Source organism: Narcine bancroftii, chromosome 13, assembly GCF_036971445.1.
Source record: "Narcine bancroftii isolate sNarBan1 chromosome 13, sNarBan1.hap1, whole genome shotgun sequence".
Lineage (NCBI taxonomy): Eukaryota > Metazoa > Chordata > Chondrichthyes > Torpediniformes > Narcinidae > Narcine > Narcine bancroftii.
In genome coordinates, this window is record NC_091481.1 from 84,355,482 (window position 1) to 84,383,424 (window position 27,943).

General features: G+C 42.0%; 1 protein-coding gene across 5 annotated transcripts in view; it reads left to right on the forward strand.

Annotated features, from left to right (window-relative positions):
- Positions 1 to 2,492: 2,492 nt before the first annotated feature.
- The window catches only part of LOC138748665 (adenosine deaminase domain-containing protein 1-like), a 38,376-nt gene continuing 12,925 nt past the window's right edge, over positions 2,493 to 27,943 (forward strand). The window contains exons 1-5 of one of the 5 annotated variants that reach the window (XM_069909239.1): positions 2,493 to 2,586; positions 2,905 to 3,179; positions 8,667 to 8,825; positions 12,181 to 12,333; positions 27,186 to 27,260. In XM_069909239.1, coding sequence (XP_069765340.1) covers positions 2,570 to 2,586; positions 2,905 to 3,179; positions 8,667 to 8,825; positions 12,181 to 12,333; positions 27,186 to 27,260 — 679 coding nt within the window. In that variant the 5' untranslated portion in view covers positions 2,493 to 2,569. Of the gene's footprint in view, positions 2,730 to 2,904; positions 3,180 to 8,666; positions 8,826 to 12,180; positions 12,334 to 27,185; positions 27,261 to 27,943 lie in introns of all 5 variants that reach the window. The other 4 variants (XM_069909240.1, XM_069909241.1, XM_069909242.1 and 1 more) reach the window with 4 other exon arrangements.

The window sequence follows — 27,943 nt, forward strand, 5'->3', positions numbered from 1 at the left end:
GGTGGGGAGAAGTAGGTTGGGGGGGAGAAGTAGGTTGGGGGGGTGAAGTAGGTTGGGGGGGAGAAGTAGGTTGGGGGGGGAGAAGTAGGTTGGGGGGAGAAGTAGGTTGGGGGGGGAGAAGTAGGTTGGGGGGGAGAAGTAGGTTGGGGGGGAGAAGTAGGTTGGGGGGAGAAGTAGGTTGGGGGGGGAGAAGTAGGTTGGGGGGGAGAAGTAGGTTGGGGGGGAGAAGTAGGTTGGGGGGGGAGAAGTAGGTTGGGGGGGAGAAGTAGGTTGGGGGGTGAAGTAGGTTGGGGGGGAGAAGTAGGTTGGGGGGGGAGAAGTAGGTTGGGGGGGAGAAGTAGGTTGGGGGGGGAGAAGTAGGTTGGGGGGGAGAAGTAGGTTGGGGGGGAGAAGTAGGTTGGGGGGGAGAAGTAGGTTGGGGGGGGAGAAGTAGGTTGGGGGGGGAGAAGTAGGTTGGGGGGGGAGAAGTAGGTTGTGGGAGGGGAGAAGTAGGTTGTGGGGGGAGAATTAGGTTGGGGGGGAGAAGTAGGTTGGGGGGGGAGAAGTAGGTTGGGGGGGAGAAGTAGGTTGGGGGGGAGAAGTAGGTTGGGGGGGGAGAAGTAGGTTGTGGGAGGGGAGAAGTAGGTTGTGGGGGGAGAATTAGGTTGGGGGGGAGAAGTAGGTTGGGGGGGAGAAGTAGGTTGGGGGGGGAGAAGTAGGTTGGGGGGGAGAAGTAGGTTGGGGGGAAGAAGTAGGTTGGGGGGGAGAAGTAGGTTGGGGGGAGAAGTAGGTTGGGGGGGGAGAAGTAGGTTGGGGGGGAGAAGTAGGTTGGGGGGGAGAAGTAGGTTGGGGGGGGAGAAGTAGGTTGTGGGAGGGGAGAAGTAGGTTGTGGGGGGGAGAATTAGGTTGGGGGGAGAAGTAGGTTGGGGGGGAGAAGTAGGTTGGGGGGGGAGAAGTAGGTTGGGGGGGAGAAGTAGGTTGGGGCGGAGAAGTAGGTTGGGGGGGGAGAAGTAGGTTGGGGGGGGAGAAGTAGGTTGGGGGGGCGAAGTAGGTTGTGGGAGGGAGAAGTAGGTTGTGGGGGGGAGAATTAGGTTGGGGGGGAGAAGTAGGTTGGGGGGGAGAAGTAGGTTGGGGGGGAGAAGTAGGTTGTGGGCGAGAAGTAGGTTGGGGGGGAGAAGTAGGTTGTGGGGGGGAGAAGTAGGTTGGGGGGGGAGAAGTAGGTTGGGGGGGGAGAAGTAGGTTGGGGGGGAGAAGTAGGTTGGGGGGGAGAAGTAGGTTGGGGGGGAGAAGTAGGTTGGGGGGGCAGAAGTAGGTTGGGGGGGAGAAGTAGGTTGGGGGGGGAGAAGTAGGTTGGGGGGGAGAAGTAGGTTGGGGGGAGAAGTAGGTTGGGGGGGAGAAGTAGGTTGGGGGGGGAGAAGTAGGTTGGGGGGGGAGAAGTAGGTTGGGGGGGGAGAAGTAGGTTGGGGGGAGAAGTAGGTTGGGGGGGAGAAGTAGGTTGTGCGGGACTGAAGTAGGTTTGGGGGGGGAGAAGTAGGTTGTGGGGGAGAAGTAGGTTGGGGGGGAGAAGTAGGTTGTGGGAGGGGAGAAGTAGGTTGTGGGGGGAGAAGTAGGTTGTGGGGGGGAGAAGTAGGTTGGGGGGGGAGAAGTAGGTTGGGGGGGAGAAGTAGGTTGGGGGGGAGAAGTAGGTTGGGGGAGAAGTAGGTTGGGGGGGGAGAAGTAGGTTGGGGGGGGAGAAGTAGGTTGGGGGGGAGAAGTAGGTTGGGGGGGAGAAGTAGGTTGGGGGGAAGAAGTAGGTTGGGGGGAGAAGTAGGTTGTGGGGGAGAAGTAGGTTGTGGGTGGGAGAAGTAGGGTTAGGGTTAGGGGTGGCGACAGTAGAAAGGGCAGGTGATGCAAGTTTTTGCTCTGGTTGTTCTGTCTTGTACAGGTAGTCCCTGACTTACGACCATAATAGGGACCGAAGGAATTCAAAAGTCAGAATTTTGCCAGCATGCCTGGAGTACCAAAGTCTTAAAGCAAACTTTTTACATCATCGTAGAATTTTGTTGTATTGGCAAACTATTCAGAGCGTGCAAGAACCAAAAACCAAGGTAAGTTCACGCATTTTGGCTCTTCCATACCCTGAGTCGTTAGTACAATAAAACATAAAATAAATTTTATATTTTTTATATTCGGGTGAACGAAAATTGAGTAGGCCATAAGTCAGGAGTACCTGTATGCCAATGCCACAAAATGTTTTTAAAAAACAATTTGTCAATGGCTTGTGCTTTTTCCTTGACTACTGGATTAAAAGTGAATTTATGTATTATTACATTGACATGTACAATAACTATGCAATAAAGTTAAAATAGGTTTGCAGTAATTGTTTAAAACTATGTTACTGAATCATTGGTTTCTATGTTCTCACTAGTGTTTTGATATTTCTTGTATTTTCCTTCGGAACAAAGTGAATGCTTGCTTGCATACTTGGGGGGTGGAATTAGGGAAGTAAGATGGGGGGGGAATGGAGTGTAGTTTACTAGTTTTGTGCCTCTCAAGCTCATCAGATTTGTTTGTGTTTCCCAATGTAGACCATACTACAGAGGTGGCTGTTATGAGTGTGGAAGGAAGGTACACACACTAGGAGTCGAAATCGAAGACTGCTTTATTGCACCGGCAGCTCTGCTTATGTGAGCCCCTGGTACTGCCGTCAGGGCTTCGTGTCATCAGAGTGCTGACCTCGGTTTGGCCGGCGTTCTTGCCAGAGTGCGGAGGTACCTGGGACAACGGCTGGTGTCATTCTCCGGTCCGCACGGTGGCTGCATTCATCGGCCATTTTGCAGGCTGGTTTGCGTCTCTGTGCGCAGGCCGCTACAGGCCAAACATTTTCATGATTGAACTGTAATTGCGTTGAAGTTGTCATTTAAATTAACATGATATCTTGTAAAGTTGCAGAACCATGAGTACACGGGATACCACAAGAGAGGGAAGAAGGATCTGTCGATTGGCTGCCTCACTTTCATGGGATGTACCGACTAACGCATCTGGAAATGAAAGTCCACCAATCACTTCTACAAACCTCAAATCAAAGGATATTGCAGGGCTAGATGCTTCTCAAATGAATCTGGACTGCAGTACAAGTGATTCTGATTTGTTGAAACTCCAAGTGGAGAAATCTGAGAATGAAGAACGTTTTCTGGTGCAAGTTGATACTGGCAAGTCGGGTATGGATTCTAATTAGCAGTCAGGTTTTAGTAATCCGTTAGCTCACAGAACGGAAGCAGTGTGTCTATCACAACAGGTCTGTGCAGATTTTAAGTCGTGTGTAGGTCTTCACGTTGCCATTTCAGCAAGATTAATGAAGTACATTGTAAATTGGAAGCTCGGATGTGTAGAGGGAAGAACAATTCCAGTCCTTTCTCCCAAGTCTTGTTTACTCTGAATTGGAGATTAATGCTAATTAAAAGGGATAAATTGCATAAATTTGGCAAGGCATTTTGACCAATTTGGGAAGGGATGACGAAAATTGAGTTTCTGCATCATTAATTATATTGGACAACAATGTTTTTCAGAAGCTTTGCCTCCTGAAAAGAAATTGAGGATTATGGTTTTTTTTTTTTGTTTTTTTTAAATTTTTTATTTTTCACACCATAAATCACAATAGCCATGATATACACTTTTTCTTTTCCACACATTTACAGTGACTTTTTCTCCCTCCCCCCTCCCTCCTCCCAAGCCACCCCCCCATCCCCCCCCCCCCCCTCATCCATTTTAGTTATACAATCTAGGTTGCATTAATTCAGTTAGACAATGTTGTCATTCAACAAAAATACACCAGAAATTCTACTGAGTCCATTCTTTTCTTCTCTTCTCCTTCCATCAACTTAGGTAATGTTTGTTCCCGGTAGGTTTTCGCTATTGTATTTAATGTAAGGCTCCCATACTTGTTCGAATATTTCAATATTATTTCTTAAACTATATGTTATTTTTTCTAATGGAATACATTTATTCATTTCTATATACCATTGTTGTATTTTCAAATTATCTTCCAATTTCCAGGTTGACATAATACATTTTTTTGCTACAGCTAGGGCTATCTTAACAAATCTTTTTTGTGCATCCTCCAAGTCAATTCCAAATTCTTTATTTTTTATGTTACTTAGGAGAAAGATCTCTGGATTCTTTGGTATATTGTTTTCTGTTATTTTATTTAATATCTGATTGAGATCATCCCAAAATTTTTCTACTCTCTCACATGTCCAGATTGCATGAATTGTTGTTCCCCTTTCTTTTTTACATCGAAAACATCTATCAGATACTGTTGGGTCCCATTTATTTAACTTTTGCGGTGTAATGTATAGTCTGTGTAACCAATTATATTGTATCATACGCAGCCTCGTATTTATTGTATTTCTCATCGTTCCAGAGCATAACTTCTCCCATGTTTCCTTTTTTATCTTTATATTTAAATCTTGTTCCCATTTTTGTTTAGTTTTACCATTTGTTTCCTCATTTTCCTTTTCTTGCAGTTTAATATACATATTTTTTATAAATCTTTTGATTAACATTGTATCTGTAATCACATATTCAAGGTTACTTCCCTCTGGTAAACTCAAGTTGCTTCCTAATTTATCTTTCAAGTAGGATCTCAGTTGGTAATATGCCAGCGCTGTATCTCCCGTTATATTGTACTTATCTCTCATTTGTTCAAAGGATAAGAATCTACTTCCTGAAAAACAATTTTCTATTCTTTTAATCCCTTTTTTTTCCCATTTTCTAAAGGCAAGGTTGTCTATTGTAAAAGGGAGTAGCTTATTTTGCGTCAATATTAGTTTTGGTATTTGGTAATTTATTTTATTTCTTTCTACATGAATCTTCTTCCATATATTGAGGAGATGGTGTAATACTGGAGAAGTTCTATGTTGTACCAATTTTTCGTCCCATTTATATAATATGTGTTCAGGTATCTTTTCCCCTAGAGGATTATGGTTAACAACAAGATGAACACAAAGATCATTTTAATTTGCTGTATCATGTAGGAAGCTGGAAAACCATTAAATTAACTTTTTTGTTGAATGTCACTGAAAGGAAAAGGAATCTCTTGAAAAGTGGAAAAGAAAGAAAATTTCAGTGAGAATGGAGCCATTTTACTATCCCTCACTTTTATTTATTGATCTAGTAACTTTTTTTGTTCATTACAGGTACACATTCCTTTATCCAGACATCTAAAATCCGGCAAGTGGGGAGAGAGACGGGTCGGTCGGACGAGAGACCGGCAGCGCGAGTCGGGCAGGTGGGGGGGGGGGTGGGGAGAGACGGCAGCGCGACTGGAGGGTGTGGGGGTGGATACGGCAGCACTATTCGGGTGGGTTTAAATCTGGCTTTCTGAAATCCGGAAAAATCTGAAATTCGGAACCCAAGGGTTCCGGATAAAGGATTGTGTACCTGTACTAATATTGTCTGGCTGAGCTGTGGAGCTAGTTTGAGTTCTTCAGAATAGTAAATGCATCAGTGATTTTTTTTTGTTTTTGCATTATTTCCTATTCCTTGTCCATGGAGAATGCTGGATAATAGTAATGTGATAAGTTATCTTTGATGTAGAGGTACAGTGCCCTCCACAATGTTTTGGACAAAGTCACTTTTTTACCTTTATTTACCTGTGTTCTACAGTTTTAAATTTATAATTAAATAATTCACATGTAAAGTACACATTCCAGGTTTTATTCAATGTTATTTGGGTACATTTTAGTTTAACCACAGAATTTGCAGCACTTTTTATACATTGTGTCCTCATCATGTTGGGAGCATTTGCCTTCACAGGTGTTTGTGAGTACTTGGATATGTTTAATTGCTTCATTGGTGCAGGTATAAGAGAGCTCGACTTACCTCAAAGCTTTTGGTCACCTTGAGTCTGTAGGTGCTATTTTTCAACACGAGGACTAGAGTTGTGAGAATGAAAGTCAAAGACCGCATTAAGACTGAAAAACAAGAATAACACAGTAGGAGACATCGCCTAAACAAGAGCATGCTGGTGAGCTCAGCAATCGCAAAGGGGCTGATATTCCAAGGAAACGTCCACTGCTGATGACAGGAGAATTTTCCTCATAATGAAGAAAAATCCCCAAGTGTATGTCCGACAGATCAGAAACATACTCAGGAGATAGGTGTGGGTATGTCAGTGACTACTGTCAGCGGAAGACTTCATGAACAGAAATATAGAGGATACAATGTGCAAAGTGTAAACTGGCCATTCCTTCTATGGCTAACTAGTGGTTTGCATCTTGCAGTGAAGCCTCTGTAATTCTGTTCATGAAGTCTTCTGTGAACAGCAGTCATTGACGTCTCCACATCTGCCTCCTGATATGTTTCTGGTCTGTCAGACACGTGTGCGGATTTTTCTTGATGAGAATTCTTCTGTTAACGACAGTGGAGGTCTTCCTTGGAATCCCAGTCCCTTTACAATCGCTGAGCTCACCAGTAAGGATATTCCAAATTTTTTTTTGTAATCCTAAGGTTTGGGTGATGTTTCTGACTGTTCTTGTTTTTAAGCCGCGTAATGGTTACATTGACTTTCATTCTCACAACTCTGGTCCTCGTTGAAAATGAGCAACTTCAGACTCCAAAGGTGATCAAAAACTTTGAAGCAAGCCGAAAACTCGTACCTGCACCGATGAGACAATTAAGCATACCTGAGTATTAAAAAAAACACCTGTGAAGCCAAATGTCCCAAACATTATGGTGCCCTGAAATGAGGGCACTATGTATAAAAAATACTGGAATTTATACATGGTCAAACAAAAATGAATACCAATAATCAAGACTAAAATCTGGAATGTGCACTTTAATTGTGAATTGTTTGATTACAAATTTAAAACTGTGGAACATGGGCAAATAAAGGAAAAATGTCCCAAGCATTATGGAGGGCACTGTCTATACAAATGCCCTTTAGGCAAGTTAATTCTTGTGATTGTGCATTTTGGAAGAAACTAATAAGATGGTTTCACACAGACTATAAATGCTTGAATTTTGGCATTTTTAAAAAAAATCTGGATTCCAACTTTGTGATGTGAACAATATTATTCTATTGGTTAGAGAAAATCTAGGTTTAATCTTGGGATAATATGGCAGGATTGAGGTAATCTGATCTAAACAAGTATCTTTAAGAATTTCCTAATGTCTCCATTTCTTATTTATGTACATGTTAGTCACTGCCTATAAATACATCAGTCATTGGATATAAATTGCAAATAATCGTTAAAACAAATTTATTGACTTGTAAACTGTCCATTAGCCAAAGAAGCTGCTTATTTGCATAGGAAAAGCACATTTTTTGGAAGTAGAAATCCAGTAAAGAATAAGCCACCACATCTACCAAATTGCTTCTGGCTTTTAATTTTGACCCTTCTCAACATTATTGTGTCTAATGGACCTCTTGGAACATATTGAACAACAGTCATAACATAATGAGTTCATTCCATCTTGGCAGTTCTCCCACAGAATCTGGATTTATTCCTCCTGCTTCCAACTTGCGGTTTTTTCACTTGCGTGAGGAAGGATGGAATGTGACAGCACTACCCTCAAGAGGGGGGTACAGGATCCTAAAGGCAAACTGCTTCTTCCCCCTCTGCCATCTGATTTCTGCATGGGCAATGACTCGGACTCCAGCGCACTGTCTGCACTAATTTATTTACTGGTACTCCCTTACCTACGATTTTTCAAAGTTATGATGGTTGGAATCCGTACTTTCAATTTCAAATTTCGATCTGCTCCCAAGCTTGCGATTAGGCGGTATGCTACTCTCGCGATGCTGGGTGATGGCAGCGTCGTGCAAGAGTATCGTGCAGCATACTCTCTTGCAATGCTGACTCGATCACGCTGGCAGTCTCCGTAGTGATCACCCAAACAAGTGCACTGAAAACAACCCACCAGAAATGCTAGGTGCAGTGTTCTTTCTCGACTTAATTTTTTTTAATCTCTCCCGACTAGAAATGGGTTTTCAGGAACACAACCCCATTGTAAGTTGAGGATCACCTTGTATTTTTTTAAAATGTAATTTATAGCTTTGTTACTTGCCAAAACCCAACCCCAACCAACCAATTTTCCCCTGCAGCCGCTGCAACCGTGTCTGCCTGTCCCGCATCGGACTTGTCAGCCACAAACGAGCCTGCAGCTGACGTGGACTTTTACCCCCTCTATAAATCTTCGTCCGCGAAGCCAAGCCAAAGAGAGAGACTTGCCTTTATAATGAATATGTGCACCTGCAACGCTGCTGCAAAAACAATGAATTTCATGAGACGTGAGAATAAATTTTGATTCTGGTGATTACATTTCCATTGTCCCAGAGAATAAGCACCCTCTGATTAAATAATTGTACCAAATGGATTAATCTGACTCTCACAATATTCTAAAGAAACAATCTATGTTCTGGATTTATAACCTGGACTTTATTTAAATTCCACTCCCTCTTGACAGTCATTTTAAATGTCTGCCACATTCCAGTAAATGAATAGGTCGGGAAATACTTCAGAAGTGTCACCTCTGGCCTGAGGAGAGCAATTTCAGTTTCTTCGTTGTCTCCACATGAATTCTCTCCATGCAAGTTTATCAGCCTTTGTGTCAATGTTGAGTTGGACATTGTAAAGGGTTACTTTTTAAAATTGATTACAATTTAATTAAAGGTATTAAATGAATTGTGGATTATTTTATTGCAGGGGAGCTTCCTGCAAAGACTGAAGAAGCTGAGAATGTGAATGATCTCATTGCATTACTGAAAGAGTTTGAAGGGAAAATTGCAAATCCAGTTTCAACACTTTATCATTTTTGCCAGAGAAAAGGATCCCAGTTACAGTTTCAAGAAGTGGGGAATTCTGGTACTTGTCATGTTCTTGTATTAATTATCAAAAGTCAAATTTCAAATTTATTTTTAGGGTTTTAGTTCATGACATGTACTCTTAAGATTCTTTTTTTCCTGTGGGACATTGATTTATCAGTAGTGTAACTAAAAATATGTACAGTTCAACTCTGTGCAAAATGGTTGGAACCAGGCCTATTTTGGATAAATGTTTTTCTGGAGAACTGGTCATTTTAAAAAAAAATATATCCCAGTCACCACATCAAATCACTGTAACAATGTTTAAGTGTTGAAATAATATTTAATTCTCACACAAAAAAATGCTGGCCACTGCCGGTCACCAACACCTCTCCACTGAAGACACACTCATGCTAGGAGCCTGAGGTTCCCGCTGCTGCTGGGAGCCTGACATCCCTGCTCAGTTCGGCTCCAAAAAATTTCAGATAACAAATGAGGATTTCAGATAATCGGAGTTTTACTGAATATAAAAGAAAAACAAACAAAGAATGAAATGTAAACAGAGTGAAAGTACTAAAATAATGTACAAGGTAAGAAACCTTAAGTGAATCTCGTTAAGTGTTGTTTCGGACTCCTGATGATAGAATGACAGCAACTGGTTCCCAAACCCAGTCGTGAGTCTTGGGGCACCAATACCACCTCCTTGATTGTAGCAGCAAGAACAGAGCGTGTTCTGGGTGGTGTGGATAATTGTTGCTGCTATCCCTTTAAGGGGAATACTAGTTGATCTTCTTTTTCAGCTTGTTCTTTATGTATGACCAGCTCTTATCAGGTGCACACTGAACAGACCATATAACCATATAACAGTTGATGGCATGGAAACAGGCCATCTCGGCCCGCCGGTTCACTCAAACAACTCTGCTAGCTCCCCCTGCCTATAACCCTCTAACCCCCTCCTATCCATGTATATATCCAGCCTCCTCTTTATTGAAAGAATTGACCCTGCCTCAACTATTTCCTCTGGAAGATTATTCCATTCAGCCACCACTCTCTGAGTGAAGAAACATCCTCTAATGTTTCTCCGAAAATTTTGCCCCCTTACCCTCAACTTGTGTCCTCTTGTTTCAACCTCCCCTGCTCTCACACTGTCATTCTTTCTCCTATTGGAAATCAAATAGAGCATTTGTACATTTACAACAATCCTTGGTTTTAGTAGGCCAATCAATTGAACTATAGCCTCAATTTTATCAATTAATTTCCCATAGTTTATAAGAGGATGCAAATTTGAAGTCTGTGTAGTTAATTACTCTTGCTAGATAAACCAACAAAAAGTAGGAAATATTAAATTTGTTTACGATTTTGTGTTCATAGGGCAAGTAAAGCAGATGACAACAGAATCTTACAAAGGGATGTCACTAGATGAATGCAGGTTCAATTTTAACGTGTAAGAATTTGGACAGGTACATAGAAGGGAGGCCCCTGTTTTCTCTGCTGTAATATTCCATGGAAAATTATAACATGAAGCTCATTATGATATGAATGTGTTCATTTTTTTGGGTGATCTATAAAGCAAGATCAAGTACAGTACTTCATAGAGGTTCTGTGGAGGAGTAGAGGGTTTTTTGCAACTGACAAAAAAGTCAATCTAATGGATTATTTGTCATATTGAGGATGTAATGCTTAAAGTTTGATCTTAATCAATAACAACTAAAATTGGACTACATTGGGTTTAAACCCAATGTTTTTAATGCTGGAATGTTTCGGGCACTAAAGGTAGGTCTAGGGCCAGGTTCTCTTGACTGTGTTTGAGTAGAGAAGTTTTAAAACTTTTTGTTTAATTGTGACTAGAGGAATTGTCAGGGGAGTGTTAGAAAGCACTTTGAGAAGCAGGTTGTAAATGGAGCTAAGATGCAGATTGACATTCATCTAGTTGTATTTCAGAATGAATGTAAGGACTGAATGGCAAAAGCATGTGGTGCAATGCAAAATCAATGCATTATCACCAACCATCTCAGGCTTCAATGTCTTGTTAAACGACTATAGTCAATAAAGAGATGTAAGAAAATGCCAAGCCAAACGGAGTCTGAAATAAAACGAAACAAAGTAGAAATCAAGAGAAATGTAATAAGCAAACACCAAAGATTTTGTTTTAGTGATGGTAAATGTGAACTTGTTATAGATGTGTCTTAATGTGGGCAAATAGGATTTGTCTTGCTGGGTAAAAACCTCTACATAACTGGTGAGCCTAAGAACATAATTTGGACCAGGAGTAAGCCATCTGGCCTGTTAAACCTACATAAGCTGTGAACTGACTAAATGGCTTATCTGCCATTTCTTCATGTCCTTAAATTCTCATATTCAAAATCTAGTGGATCTTAAATTATTAAATTAGTTTGGCTTTGAGATTGGCATATGAGGTTGGCTGAAGAGATGTTCGTGTGGTTGGCTGAAGGGGTGTTCGCGTGGTTCTTTTCTTTTTTTTAAAATTTTTTATTTTTCACACCATAAATCACATTAACCATGGTACACACTTTTTCCTTTTCACACATATACGGTGCCATTTTCTCCCCCTCCCTCCTCCCATCCCACCCTCCTTACTTCCCCCCTCCCATCCATTTAAGGTATAAAATCTAGGATACATTAAACCAGTCAGACAATGTTGTCATTCAATAAAAATACACCAGAAATTCTACTGAGTCGATTCTTTTCATTTCCTTTTCCTTCCGTTAACTTAGGTAATGATTGTCCCCGGTAGGTTTTCGCTATTGTATTTAATGTAAGGCTCCCATATTTGTTCAAATATTTCAATATTATTTCTTAAACTATATGTTATTTTTTCTAATGGAATACATTTATTCATTTCTATATACCATTGTTGTATTTTCAAATTATCTTCCAATTTCCAGGTTGACATAATACATTTTTTTGCTACAGCTAGGGCTATCTTAACAAATCTTTTTTGTGCATCCTCCAAGTCAATTCCAAATTCTTTATTTTTTATGTTACTTAGGAGAAAGATCTCTGGATTCTTTGGTATATTGTTTTCTGTTATTTTATTTAATATCTGATTTAGATCTTCCCAAAATTTTTCTACTTTCTCACATGTCCAGACGTGGTTCTTTTCTATGTAAATTGTTTCTTCCTCTGGACCAATCCAGAACAAAAAAAAAGCATTAAGGTTCAGGCTACTTAGCTGCGTGAATGAACAATACCTCAAAAAATCTAGAGAGCTCTTGCAGTCTGTGTAGATCAATAAAAATGTTCAGGACTGAGATCAGAACAGTTTTATTAAGAGCAAAATGGCCTGTCTTTCCATTGGCTTTTGATTATTTGGTCACTTCTAGTGGCCCTCCAAGTTTAATTTGCATTTTCTTTGAGATGGTGAAAAAACTAATTTCTCTGTTCTATTTTGTTAGGAGTTTCTATGACCTGTTATTCTTATCGTGCAAATGTGGATGGATTTGTGTTTCAAGAAGGGCTAGGTGTCAGCAAAAAAGAAGCCAAACGCAATTGTGCTAATATTGCATTGAAACAACTCCTTCAACAGATGCAGCAGAATGCATCTAGGGGTAAGGAAATTGCCCTCTTTAGTTTGCTTTGCATTGCTTCTAAAATTGTGTAACAATCCTTTGCTTGCATTTGGAACGTATGTGATTAAATTCAGTCCAGTTAAATGGATCCTGCAAGTATAGCCATTACGTTTTCCCCAGTGGCTGTTTCATTTGATTCAGCATTTTCATTAAAGATCACTGTACACCTAGGAAAATTCCCTTGGAAAATTCTGGTGTGTTTCTCTTCAGAATCATTGCAGTACTGAAGATCTTGCTTAAAGCACTTTATTATAATTCTTGAGGAGGGCAAATAACTCTACATATTCATTTCTCTTCAATTACCAAGTTTTATAGGAAAACTTGTGCAAAACATTTTTGGCACCTAGTATTAAATTGGATATTTATTAATATAAAGTCAGCTAAGATCAAATTGGAAGGGGTGGTAAACAATCAGGATTACATTAATGAGCTGCAAGAAGTCATAGACTGGCTTAATGAGTGTAGAGCTCGTCGAAAGAATCAAAGACTTGTTGATCCAAACCAAGGCTTTTATTAGCAAAAGACAGGAGCTCTTCACAGGTGGCCGACCAGTCCGGAATGATCCAACCTGGCTAGGGACACAACCCTTTAAGGCCCAGATAGTAGGTATGGCTAAGCTCTCAGCCAATCGCTGTAAGATACTGTAACTATATACACTATATACATTGGTGATAGATCTGTACTGTCACAATGAGCAAGTAAGTAGTGGACAAATGTAGTCGAGAATTTATTTTCTGCCAAAATGTATAGGCTAACGTGGATGTAGAAAGAGAGGACCTGGGTGTTTGTGTACCAATTTGGACATGGAAGAACTTGCTGAGAGAGATCAGTCGATAAATGATATAGCTTGATTACGACCATGAAGGTTTTTGAAATGGTCCAAAAAAAAATTTGTTGGAAGCTGGAGTATCTCACCTTGAAGCTAAAATGCCTGTGAGTAGATTTGATGGAATGTGCAAGATCATTAGTGATTTAGAATGGTTAAATAAAGAAGCTATTCAATTATTAATAATGCAAAGATCATGGGTTCCAGGAAGTGGGCTAAAATAAAATCACGATAAATGTGGGGCATAACTTTGGGCAGAATGGTTGTGATGTGGAATTCACTGGGTATATAAACCGAGCCAAAATAAAAGCAACACTGGATAGTACAGTTAACATTTCACGTCTTAGAATCTTCATCAAGCCAAGCTGATCTTGACTTTCAATTCACCATTAGAGGATAAATAATTGTATTATATAGGAATATAGAGAAAAAGTAGGAGAATGGAACTGATTCCACCATAGTTGGAGTGAAAGTACTTGGGTGATAGTTGGTGGTGTACATGGGGGGTCAAAAATCTACTCTTGGTATTTTGCAAAAATTCCATGGCCTGAGATTAACGTTTTAGAATGCAAGTTTACATAGGCCTGAGGTTAACGTTTTGGGATACAAGTTTACATAAGCCTGAGATTAATGTTTTAGGATACGTTTACATAGGCCTGAGATTAACGCTTTAGGATACAAGTTTACATAGGCCTGAGATTAATGCTTTAGGATACAAGTTTTTATAGGCCTGAGATTAACGCTTTAGGATACAAGTTTACATCGGCCTGAGATTAACGTTTTGGGATACAAGTTTACATAAACCTGAGATTAATGTTTTAGGATACGTTTACATAGGCCTGAGATTAACGCTTTAGGATACAAGTTTACATCGGCCTGAGATTAACGCTTTAGGATACAAGTTTACATAGGAGATGAAGGATGAAGTAATGCCTTGTTTAAAGTTGAAAATATGGATCTCGGGATTTATGCAATTTTTATTGCTTGTATTAGAAGCTTCTGTCAGTCAAGCATTGTATTTCCATTTGAGAGGCAGGGCAGTGCATCAAATAAATTGCAAATATTTATCTTCAGGTTCTGGGATGGTCTTTTTCAAGAGGTGAAAGAGATTCATTAATGCATATCCCAAATGAAATTTTTGTTTCCAATTTGCAGCTAGCTTTCTGAGGAACAAGTTTGGTAAAATATCATGGATTTTGGGTGTTTTCACTGTTGTAAAGTGGCTTTGTGGTTCAAATCCAATTTGAACAAATCAGTATGAATGTAATCTCCAAGTGCCCTTGCCGTAGAGAATAAAAATTTATTCAAATCTCTTGTTCAACTACTAATTGTGGTAGCCATGGCTTTCATATTTTGGTTGTGTTTGAACTTGTAAGATCACTTCATTCTTGAAATTTGAGCACAAAATATATGGATTCAGCAAAGAGGAAATATTGCGAGAGCTGCAGATTTTCCAATGAAATTATAAATCCAATCCTGACCTGTTTTGCAGATATCAAAAGTATTTTGGACGGGGAATTCTCCCCATAGTTCTAGCTAATAATGATCCTTCAATTCATATCACTAAAATATTATCCGACTATTATCAATTATAATTTGTGGAAATGTTCCATGTATAATCTAACTTTAAAACAGACTTTGATTGGTCATAAATCACATTGCTGTGGAGTGTATTTCAGTTCATGATTCCTTGATTCTCTTAACCATGCACCCACACCTCAAAGAAGGAGCGACAAAAAATCTGAAGCAACAAAAGAAATTTGACCCCATCTTGATCCTAGATTTTTTTCAATAGCATCGAAGCACAAAGCTCCTTAGTTCTACTGTCTGTGGATGCTGCTGTTTCCTGCGCCCCACAGCCTCAGTACCTGCACGGCCTTCTGGCCAGTCCAGCAGTGAATTGAAGCTTTTTTTTTTTTTTTTTTTTTTTTTTTTTTTTTTTTTTTTAATTTTTTTTTATTTTTCACACCATAAATCACATTAGCCATGATATACACTATTTCTTTTCACACATATACAGTGACTTTTTCTCCCCCCCCCCCCCCTTTCCTCCCAAACCACCCCCCCACCCCCCCCTCTCATCCATTTTAGGTATACAATCTAGGTTGCATTAAGCCAGTCAGACAATGTTGTCATTCAACCAAATTACACCAGAAATTCTACTGAGTCCATTCTTTTCTTTCCTTCTCCTTCCATCAACTTAGGTAATGTTTGTCCCCGGTAGGTTTTCGCTATTGTATTTAATGTAAGGCTCCTATACTTGTTCGAATATTTCAATGTTATTTCTTAACCAATATGTTATTTTTTCTAATGGAATACATTTATTCATTTAAATTTGGTAGTTTCTTCCTTTTAATTTGGTTATGTATTCCATTAATATTTAAAGACATATAGTTCAGCGTAGCCCTTTTATATTTTGTTTATCTTCTCTTTCCGTTTTTCCATCATTACCTTTCCTCCTTTTCCATTTCTGTTTTCTTATTTTCAACTCTTTATAAGACAACATTCCTACAACATCTAACATTTTCCTTATTCTCCTATTTCTATCTTATTTATCCCCAATCTCCCCTTCACCTCCTGAGTTGTCCTTTATCCCTTGTCGGACAACCACATCTCCCCTCTCCATTTGGATTTGCGAATCCACTCGCAAGCGTCAACTGATTTTGCAGTGACCGCTATTTCCCCCCACCCCGCCTCCCCCAGAAAAGATTTCACTTTTCATATGTCACAAAGGTCCCTCTTTTAATTCCCTCCTTATTCTCTCTATTCCATTACCTTCCCTTATTAATTCTTGTCTATACTATCCATATTTTCCTCTAAGTACAGATACATTCATGTATGCTCATTGTCTCTATTCACTCTTATACCTCTTTACCTGCATACATATCAATCGTGATCATTTTTACTCTCATTACCCGTCTTCATCCCTCAGTCTATTTTTGTCTTTACCCACATACATATCAGTCGTGATCATTTTAACTCTCATTACCCGTCTTCCTCCCTCAGTCTATTTTTGTAATTGTTCTGCAAATTTTCGTGCTTCTTCTGGATCCGCGAATAGTCTGTTTTGTTGTCCTGGAATAAATATTTTCAATACCGCTGGATGCTTTAGTATAAATTTATACCCTTTCTTCCATAAAATCGCCTTTGCTGTATTGAACTCTTTTCTCTTCTTTAGGAGTTCAAAACTTATATCTGGATAAATGAAGATTTTTTGTCCTTTATACTCCAGTGGTTTGTTGCCCTCTCTTACTTTTTCCATTGTCTTCTCCAGTACCTTTTCTCTTGTAGTATATCTTAGGAATTTTACTACAATAGATCTTGGTTTTTGTTGTGGTTGTGGTTTAGAGGCCAATACTCTATGTGCCCTTTCTATTTCCATTTCATGCTGTAGTTCTGGACATCCTAGGGTCTTAGGGATCCACTCTTTTATAAACTCCCTCATATTCTTGCCTTCTTCATCTTCCTTAAGGCCCACTATCTTTATGTTATTTCTTCTGTTATGGTTTTCCATTGTATCTATTTTTTGAGCTAGTAGTTCTTGTGTCTCTTTAGTTTTTTTATTAGATTCCTCCAATTTCTTTTTTAAGTCTTCTACCTCCATTTCTGCTGCTACTGCCCGCTCTTCCATCTTGTCCATTTTCTTTCCCATTTCTGTTAAGGTCATCTCCATTTTATTTATTTTCTCTTCTGTGTTGTTTATTCTTTTTCTTAAATCCTTAAATTCCTGTGTTTGCCATTCTCTAAATGATTCCATGTATCCTCTAATAAGAGCAAGTATATCCTTTACCTTGCCTCTCTTTTCTTCTTCTATTTCACCATACTCTTCCTCTTCTTCTTCCTCTGGGTTGGCCATCTGTTGTTTCTTTGCTGCCCTTTCCTCCTCTTCTATCTTGTTTCTATTGTCTTCTGTGGTCTCTTCTTGCTGCAGGTGTTCTGCAGCTGTCGTTGCCGGCTGTGGAGATCGACTCCCCAGCTGGTCCCCCCTCCCGTCGGTGTGTTTTTTTTCATTCGCATCGCGCATGCGCGAAACTTCGCGCATGCGCGGTTGCGCACTTTTGTTCGGCTCTGCGAGCCATTTTTGTAGTCCATTATTTACCGACCTGAGGGAGCGGGTTTCTCTCTCCGCAGCGGGCCTCTTCGGACAGGTAAGGCCTTCACCTTTTTCCTCCTTTGTCTTCTCTTCCTCTCTTCTTACCGTTGCTTTCGACTTTTCTTTTTTTGTCGCCATCTTCTTTCCACCTTTATACTCACTTTTCTGTAACTTTTATTTCTGTGCCTTTGTGTTTTCTCTTGTTTTTCCCGACTTTTCTGGAGAGGGCTGGAGTTCACCGTCCGGCCACTACTCCATCACGTGACTCCTCCCAGTGAATTGAAGCTTGAGGCATCTATCTCCCTCCTCTATCCCTAGTTCCAAACCCTGATGTGATCAGGAATCTGTTAGCACCCGAGGCCCTTCAGGCACCTTACTCTCCATTGGAACTGTTACCTGATACCCTTCTGTCAATTTTCAGTAGCCTGGAGCGTTGTGCAAGGGGTTTGATGTGCCAGTCTCCACACTAGTTTTCCAGTAAATGTGGGTGTTTATTTTTAAGTTTCTGCTGTTGTTTGTCCTGGAAACCTCACCAAACCCTCTCATGGCTCTTGATCTACTCTGATAAATTCAAAGTAGAGCAGAGCAATAATTAAAGTGGTAAAGCCAGATGGAAAATTTGATTTCCAAATTTATTTTTAGGTAGTTAAATTGAGGAAGGGAGATGATTTTCATAAAAGTTAATCTTTGGCTTGGCTTCAAGGACGAAGATTTATGGAGGGGTAATATCCACATCAGCTGCAGGCTCGTTTGTGGCTGACAAGTCCGATGTGAGACAGGCAGGCACAGTTGCAAGGGAAAATTGGTGGGTTGGGGTTGGGTGTTGGGTTTTTCCTCCTTTGTCTTTTGTCAGTGAGGCGGGCTCTGCGGTCTTCTTCAAAGGAGGTTGCTGTCCGCCGAACCGTGAGGCGCCAAGATGCACGGTTTGAGGCGATATCAGCCCACTGACGGTGGTCAATGTGACAGGCACCAAGAGATTTCTTTAGGCAGTCCTTGTACCTCTTCTTTGGTGCACATCTGTCTCGGTGGCCAGTGGGGAGCTCGCCATATAACACGATCTTGGGAAGGCGATGGTCCTCCATTCTGGAGACGTGACCCACCCAGCGCAGTTGGATCTTCAGCAGCGTGGATTCAATGCTGTCGGCCTCTGCCATCTCGAGTTCTTGGATGTTGGAGATGAAGTCGCTCCAATTAATGTTTTGAGGATGGAGCGGAGACAACGCTGGTGGAAGCGTTCTGGGAGCCGTAGGTGATGCCGGTAGACAGCCAGCTCCCCACCATGATAAAAGTTAATATTAATCATATAAATTACAAAGGAGATGGGAAGGGAGTAAATTGGTCTTTGGGTTAGTCTTCCTTGCACAAATAAATTATTAAAACAGTGGAATTATTAAAATGATGTGACCAATGGAAAGAGGTTTAACTTTGCAGTTAAAGAGCTGAAATACCATTGTATTTTTTTGTAAAAACAGTCAATAACAAGCATATTGTGGATTAACAGATCTACTTTTAAAAGATTCCATTTATAACTGCCTTAATGTGTTTCTTGAGGGTGGGTGGAAGGATGTTGCGTTGACAAGTCTCCAGATGTGAGGGGGCAGGATTTACATAGTGGAAATTATACTTCTGAAGTCATTATAATTTATTAATGTTCATGTTTATATAATGAATGCACAGGGAGAAATCAGCATTTTAACTGATTTTCAAATGCATAGAATGCAAAAAAAAAAGTGTTCTACATACAAAGCTGGAAGGCTAAACAGATAATGCTACCTCAAAAGTGCTGAGGACTGCAGCACTACACTGCCTGTGTAGTGAATGCTGCTGTATTTTAAGATTTTGACCCAGCAATGATTGTGACTGAGCCAGAGGAAATATTGCAGATGATGGTCCTCATGTGCATTTGCTACATTTGACTCTGTAGATGTTTGAGGTGTGTTTAAGAGACCCTGCAATATATAACAATGCATCAAATGTTAAATTAAATTTTGCTTTAAATAAACTTTTGCTTTAAATTTAATTAAAATGCCAGCTTTGAAAATGTGTGTTCCCACTTCTAACTTGCAGTGATTAAAGATACGATGGTGCTAGTGTAGCAGCTTACCGGAGGCCAGCTCGGGAGGTTCTGAGTGACGTGATGTCATTTGGAATGCATGGGGTTTAAAAGCCTGCATGTGACTGTTTGAGAAAACTACTTTTACTGAACTACGACTCAACTACGTATGATAATTTTCTCATTCTTCATTTTGCACTGCAACACAGTTGCTACATTAGTGACCCCGACGGGCCCAAACAGATTTTGGACCCATCGTGGACAATGCAGCTCAAAACCACTCAGCATGAAGTTTGGTTCAGGTAGGCTGAGGTGCAGTTCCAAATTCGCAAGATAGAAGTGGGCGCCACTAAGTACTATCATGTGGTAAGCGTCCTTGACCAGGACACAGCTGGCCGAATAGTGGACTTCCTTGGGAACCACCAGCTCTCGGCAAGTACAAAGCTCTCCTTCTCCAGATTTATGGTCTCACGATGTGAGCGAGCTGCACAGCTCCTCTATGTGGATGGTCTGGGGGACTGCGCCCCTTCAGAGTTAATGAACAACATGTTGGCACTGGCCTTGCTTGCTCTTCGAGCAGTTGATTTAGAGCATATGCCAGAAGACATCTGCCTCGTTAGATGACGAGGACTTTCATAACCCTCAAACAGTGGCTGCCCGTGCAGACGTTCTGTGGCGCACGAAACAGCAAGGTGCAAGGCCCACAGAAATTAGTGCTGCGTCACACCCAAAGGCCCAGGCTCCACGAGTACTGGTGATGAGGGCGCACGCTTCCCCCGGATAAGCATGACTCCGTGACCATGGCTATGGTGGCTGGCCACCCTTACAGTCTACTCTACGTCTGGGATGAATTCTCCCAGTGCAAATTGCTAAATGACATGGGTGCAGAGGTAGTGTCCTTTGGGTTTTGACACTCGTACCATGAGCACAGATTCGGTGCTTACCAGTTCGATTTGTACATACAGCACATGGACTATACCCCTGAAATTTGGCGACAATAAATTCACATGAAAGTTCATTCCTGCTGCTGTGTCCCAGCTGATGCTGGGTGCTGACTTCCTGAGAGCCCACCTCGGTTGGTGAACAACATAACATTCCAGGCATTCCACCTGAGAAAAATCAAAATAGCTACCCCACACCTAGACATCGTACTCAAACAACGAATTTGCCAAACTTCTTGCGGAGTTTCCGGACATTGTCACTCCCCAGTACTCCACGCCACGCCCAAACATGACATCGCACACCACATCCTCACCCAAGGACTTCCTCTACATGAACCAACACTTGTTGCCCAACAAGTTGCAGCTTACAAGAGTTCCACAAAATGGAGGAGCTTGGAAACATGCACAGGTCTAATAACCTGTGGGTTTTCCTGCTACATATGGAGACCTTGAGGGGATTACAGGCATCTCAACGAAACTAGTGGGGGGGGGGGGGGGGGGGGGTTAGCATGGACTTCCTTTTTGTATTCTTGAACAACACTCCCACAAAGAGGACCTGCAGTATCTGCGTTTACTCTGCTGTGCCTATAGGAGTTTGGGCCAACAGAACTCTGTCAAGTGCAAATTCAAGCAGTTTTTGGGACATCAGATCAGTAGCTGAGGTGTCATTCCATTGCCTAGCAAGGTGGAAACTATTCTCAAATTCGGGAGGCCCAATTCCATCAAAGGACTCCAGGAATTTGTGGATATGGTCAATTTCAATCATCGCTTTCTACCCTGTGCCGCTCATAATGAAACCCCCCCCCCCCCCACTCCTTTGACCTCATGTCCAGCTATGACAAAGGAAATGACTATAGCATTCTAGCAGACCAAAGATCCCCTAGCGAAGGCAACTTTGGTCCATCCACAAATGGATGCAACAACCACCTTGACGATAGGAGCATCCGATGCAGCAAGAGGAATTGGACCTCTGCCTCCGGAAACAAAATACAGCACACTCGATAGAGAACTGCTGGCTTTGGACTGTCCCACCCCGATGACCAACAAGTTTGTATGGCATGGACTCAAAAAGCAGGTCACGTACTGGGAAAAGATGTGCAAGGACTGCCAATCTGAACAAGTGCAAAAGCACGTGAAGGTGGCACTTTAGCCTTTACAGCCACCACAGCACAGATTTGAGCACATACATGTCAACATCGTTGGCCCGCTTCCGGTGTCGTGAGGACCTAGGTACTTGTTAAAGGTCATCGACAGATTCACTAACTGGCTGGAGGCGGGGTTTCTGTGATGCACTCATCGACTGATTCGTGCACCGAAGCTTGTATTTCTGCCAGGTATCTCGGTTAGGCCTACCCGCACACAGAGGCCCACTGTTTACCTCCTTACTCTGGGACGTGATGTTGCGACTACTGGGAATGCAACTCCCACCACACAACAGCCTACCACCTGCAGTCGGATGACCTGGTGGAGCGGTTCCATGGGCACATGAAGGCTGCACTGATGGCCCATTGCCAGAGACCTGATTGGGCAGACGAGCTGCCCTAGAACGTCACCCAAGGAGGATCTCAACTCATCATCAGACTTGGTTTATGGAGCCATGCTCACTGTACCTGGAGAGATCGTGCCTGCAGCACGTGGACAAGAGGTGCCACCGACTGCAGGAACAGCTTGGAAAAATTGCCCCAGTTCCCATGTCAAGGCATGGAACAGTGACAGAGTTTGAGTTTGTGCTTAGAGATTCACACGGGCCATCCTTAGAGAGGCCGTATGCGGGTTCCTTCAGAGAGCCTCAAAACAATCGTACAACTTGTGTACTGGACATGGGGGGGCATCCAAAGACATTTATGATTGACTGACTAAAGCCCACTTACCTCAACCTTGATTGGCCCTTGCCACGACTTCTGATGCGAAGGCGCAGACAATCGCCCAAGAGTAGTGGGCAGTAATGGCACTGGAGGTTTAGCCTTTTATTGCTGGTTCTGGGGGGTGGTTGCCGTATAGTGGCTCACTGGAGTCTTAATCGAACAGGCTCATGATGTTACCATGCGCTTATGTTATTTGAAACGCGTGGGGTTTTAAAAAGCAGCAGGTGCCTGTTTGAGTAAATTACTTTTAATGAACTTTGACTCAACTCTTATCTGAACATGTTCTCATTCTTCATTACTGTGACACAGTAGCTTATACTAATTTATTTACTTAGCATCATTCGATAGAATATTTTAATACCAGGTGACAAATGTTTATGTCAGATCTTTGTAGTGCCTTCCAACAATAATCTCCACCTTAAATTCTAAGTCTTTCTAATCTCTATCACCAGCATGCCTTGCTTATTCATCATTTTTTTATCATCCCAGAATTACATAATTTGTAACTTGACCTGATTCAGTCAACCTTTAAACAACCAATTATATTTGCTTTATTAGATACTGAATGTTGCTTTGTTGTAATGGGGCACATGTTAGTGTTTTAAATAGTTCAGAATGTTTTGACTAGTAGAATTGCATTTTATCATGGGCAGTTTTTCAATCTGGGTGATGCAGATTACGCTCATGAGGGATTGTGGAACAGAGACAGTAGTGTTATCAATAAGTTGTTCCTAATCCTTTCCATCAATAGCTCATTGTTTCCCTTATGGTATTTATGGTAGAGAAAAAAGAAAGTTGCATTTACCAGAAGTCATAAGAAATCTACAGCAACTTAAAATTAAGTGTATTTTTTTTAAAAAGTGGAGAATGACAGTGGAACCAATATTGCTCCCAATATTCCTCTGTGCTAAGAAAGAGTGGGTAAATGTTGGGCAATCTGTTAATTGTCACTGGAACAACATTTTAGTAAGATTGGTAAAATAGAGGAGAAAGTGAGTAAAATATGTGAAAGTTGGCTTAATTTTTCAATTAAGATTTGACGTTTTTCTTTTAGGAACTCTTTGCTTTCTATTGTAAGTACATCTCAAGATCCATTCCTTGAAATAAAATTTAAATGTACCGTATATTTCAGCACATATAAATAGTTGTGGGGGTCGACTTGTATGTTGAATATACTCTCGAGACATTAAATTCACAAAAAAACATTAATGTTGATTTGGCATACAAGTGAATGCTGGAAGCACCTTCCCACCAGCTCCGCCACTCTCTGACACCTCCCCACTGCTGGGTGCTGCTATAACCACTCCTACCTGGAAAGCTGAAGTCGCCCACTCCTGCCTGGTAGGCCAAGATTCCTCCTCCCGCCACTGGTAGGCTGAGATGTGTTTTTTTTTAAACTCAGTTTATACCTTTGTTACTTGGGATTGGGGTGTTTTTTTTTTAAATAATAATTTGGGTTGTTCTTGGGAGGCTTGGACAGCCTGAAAAATGGGGGTTGACATAGGCCGGTTATAACATAGAACCATTAAAATGAGGCTAAAAAAGGAGTCGACGTATGCCGAAATATACATTATATTAGTCTTGTTACAGGGCCAGAGGATCCCTGTCCAGCAGCAATAGAAATTCACCAAGACAAATGGTTACTTAAAATTTACTTTTAATTTTCTTTAAACATAAAAACAACAGATCAAACCTTAACTTATTACTATTAACTTAACCCCCCTTCTAATTCTAAGCGCACGTGTATCTAATGTGTGTAAGTTTAGAAAAGCTCTTTGATTCACAGGCCAATCTCACTTCTCACTCCTCCAAGTTCACCAGTATCAGGCAATTCTTATTCTGTGCTCAAAATTCAGTATTTATGAATTTTCACCAGACTCTGGTTTGAGCAAAGCTCTTGCATTTTAAATGAGCTCTGTTTTGTGAAGTGACCAATACTCCAAACCCCCACAATCTATCTCCTCTTTAAAAAAAACCATGTCTATATACAATATAAAATATAATATATCTGTCACAGTCTGAAAAGTACTTGATTTTTTTTGGAGAAATTATGCCTTTGTTAAATCTGCTGAAAAAACTGAAGACAGCAATATCACCATTCCTCCGGAGAAATGAGCTTGGTAATAGCTCAACAGTGCAACCAACAGTAACATGATGGTATTGCTGCTGTTCAAACAGTTAAAAATTTGCTTTGCTGAAATTGCACCTTGCAGAGGGCAACACCTGTACCTGGAGGAGTGTACCGCCGGCCTACTGCAGGGGGCACTCCTGCAGGGGTCAACACCTGTACCTGCAGGAGTGTACCGCTGGCCTCCTGCAGGGGGCGCTCCTGCAGGGGGCGCTCCTGCGAGGGGCGCTCCTGCAGGGGGCGCTCCTGCGAGGGGCGCTCCTGCAGGGGGCGCTCCTGCAGGGGGCGCTCCTGCGAGGGGCGCTCCTGCAGGGGGCGCTCCTGCGAGGGGCGCTCCTGCAGGGGGCGCTCCTGCGAGGGGCAACACCTGTACCTGCAGGAGTGGACCGCCGGCCTACTGCAGGGGGCAACACCTGTACCTGCAGGAGTGGACCTCCGGCCTACTGCAGGGGCACTCCTGCAGGGGGCAACACCTGTACCTGCAGGAGTGTACCGCCGGCCTACTGCAGGGGTCAACACCTGTACCTGCAGGAGTGTACCGCTGGCCTCCTGCAGGGGGCGCTCCTGCGAGGGGCAACACCTGTACCTGCAGGAGTGGACCGCCGGCCTACTGCAGGGGGCAACACCTGTACCTGCAGGAGTGGACCTCCGGCCTACTGCAGGGGCACTCCTGCAGGGGGCAACACCTGTACCTGCAGGAGTGTACCGCCGGCCTACTGCAGGGGTCAACACCTGTACCTGCAGGAGTGTACCGCTGGCCTCCAGCAGGGGGCGCTCCTGCGAGGGGCAACACCTGTACCTGCAGGAGTGGACCGCCGGCCTACTGCAGGGGGTAACACCTGTACCTGCAGGAGTGGACCGCCGGCCTACTGCAGGGGCACTCCTGCAGGGGGCAACACCTGTACCTGCAGGAGTGTACCGCCAGCCTACTGCAGGGGGCAGCCTCTGTACCTGCAGGAGTGTACCGCCAGCCTACTGCAGGGGGCAACACCTGTACCTGCAGGAGTTTACTGCCGGCCTATTGCAGGGGGCAACACCTGTACCTGCAGGAGTGTACCGCCGGCCTACTACAGGGGGCAACCTCTACCTGCAGGAGTAAAAGGGGACAGGACAACACCTGGCTGGCTGTTAATCAGTCAGCCTGAAGGGATCAAGCCCCACCCGGCCGGGTGACAATCACCCTCCGGGATATAAGCCTGCGCCGGCCTCCCAAAGCTCACTCAGAGTTACTGCAGCTACAGCCAGCCTGGCTCTGTGGAAGTTTTTGTGGATTAAAACCTGTTGTATTACCTTGTGTGTGTGTCTGATTCTGGCTAACAGCGCACCTCAGTACCTAATACCATATTTCCAGTTCTAGTGTTCTAAATATTTTTATTTTAGGAATTGGCAAGTTTGCATCAATTGGCTCTCTCAATCTTAAGAAAATATTTGTAACTTGAACAGTTACAACCCTTGTCTGAAGGTACTCCCAGAATGCAGTTGTGTACTGATCATGAAGGTTTTAAGCCTGCATGTGTTAAAAGCCCTGTAGTATATTTCCAAATTATGATAGTACTTGGTTTGGACATCCTACACCCATTGTCCTTGTACTTCAAAAGGTTTAAAAGTAATTATTGGATTTAGTGATCTTTACATTCAACTATTGTTTACTACAAAATGGCATTTTTTAGTTCTACACTAAAACTTTCAATTTGATTCCTGGAATTTTTCAGTAGGTTCTTCAATCTCTGCCTTCCCATCTTAATATGAAGTGCTGAGAGATTTTAACATTTAAATGGAAATATTAGCAACACTTTTGTCAATAATTATACAATGGTCCCATTTTTTTTCCATTAATAGGGCATAGGGAACCTTGGTTTTCAAGGGATATTGTCAAACTGGTTAAGAAAAGAGAAGGTGTATAAGCCGGTATTGGCTACAAGGAACAAATGAGGTACTAGAAGAGTATAGAAAAAGTAAGAAAATACCCAAGAAGGAAATTAGGAAGGCAAAAAGAAGACATGAGGTTGCTTTGGCAGATATAGTGAAGGTAAACCCAAAGGGCTTCTACGGGTATGGTAAAAGTAAAAGGATAGTAAGGGACAAAATTGGCCCCCTAGAAGATCAAGAGTGATCATCTATGTGTGGAGCCTCATGAGATGGGGGAGATCTTAAACTTTTTTGCATCAATATTTACTCAGGAAACTGACATAATGCATAAGGAAGGGAGGGAAACCAGCCACAGTAACATGGAACATTTAGAGATTAAAGAGGAGGGGGTGCTTGCTGCCTTACAGTGAATAAAAGTAGATAAATCCCCTGGGCCTGGCATGATATCTCCCTCAGATCTTGAGAGATTCGAATGTAGAAATTGCAGGGGCTCTGGCAGAAATATTTAAAACTATCTTGGCCATGGTTGAGGTGCTGGAGGATCGGAGGGTAGCTCGTGTTGTTCAGTTGTTTAAAAAAGGCTCCAAAAGTAAATCAGGAAATTAGAGGGTGGTGAGCCTGATGTCAATACTAGATAAATTAGATAAATTATTGGAGGGTTGTGAACCTCAAACTTACCTGGTCCATCTCTGATCTCACACTCCCTTTTCTGGATCTCTCTGCCTCCATCTTAGGAGACGGACTCTCCACTGACATCTATTATAAACCCTCTAACTCCCACGATTACCTGGATTACTCGTCCTCACACCCTGTCCCCTGCAAGGACTCCATTCCCTTCTCTCAATTTCTCCAGGTCAGACAACATCTGCAGGGAGAAGGTTAACATTTTCAAATCAATAATTACGCATAGTGTGTCCTTTGTAAAAACCTGCTGTGTATTGAGTTTCTGCAATGTGTTTGAGAATTGGCAATAGAGTACTTGATGGCAGAGAGTGTTTAGATACAAAATGACCTACAAAGATCATATCGAGAATAATTTATCCTTTATTCCAACAGATCATATTCCAGAAAAGGCTAAGTTATCCACAGAGACCACAGCGTCATCCGTGAGAACCACACAAATCTCAACTGGTAAGAGCATCTATAAGGAAAGATTTTTGAAATTGTAAGAATGTTTTTTTTTAAAGATGTGAAATTGTATTGTAAACCAAAGAGTTTAAAAAAAAATCTAAATATCTTATTTGAAAAGGACTCATTTGAAGAGTAGGTCAGATCATGTGCTAAGTTCCTCTGATTCAGCACATTGATGGGGAATTATTTGGATACAACATAATCTTCCAATCTGGAGAGTGTTACCTCTCCAGGATGCTCAGAATTAGGGCCAGAAATTGGAACTAATTAGGCCTGAAGTCATCTTATGCATTCAAAGAACATTTGAGTTCATTAAAATTTACCTTGACCCACCCCTTCCCCTCTGGTTCCCACTTCCTGCTACAAGGTTCGATCTTCAACAGAGAAAACACCTTATCTTGGGAGGGCAGGGATGAGAGAGGTTCTGTCATCTTAATGTCTGACTGTGTATATTGCTGTACTGCAGTTATGGATTTTGAGGCCTAGCGCTGGTAAATTTCTAGTCATGGAGCACAGTAACAGGCTCCTCCAGTCCATGAGCTCATGCCCCCCAAATAAACCAATTATCCTATAATCCCCATATGTTTTTGAAGTGTGGGAGGCAACCCACGCAGAAACTGGGTGAACATACAAACTTCGTGCAGTCAGCAGCAGGTTCGAACCTGGGTTGGTGGCATTGTAAT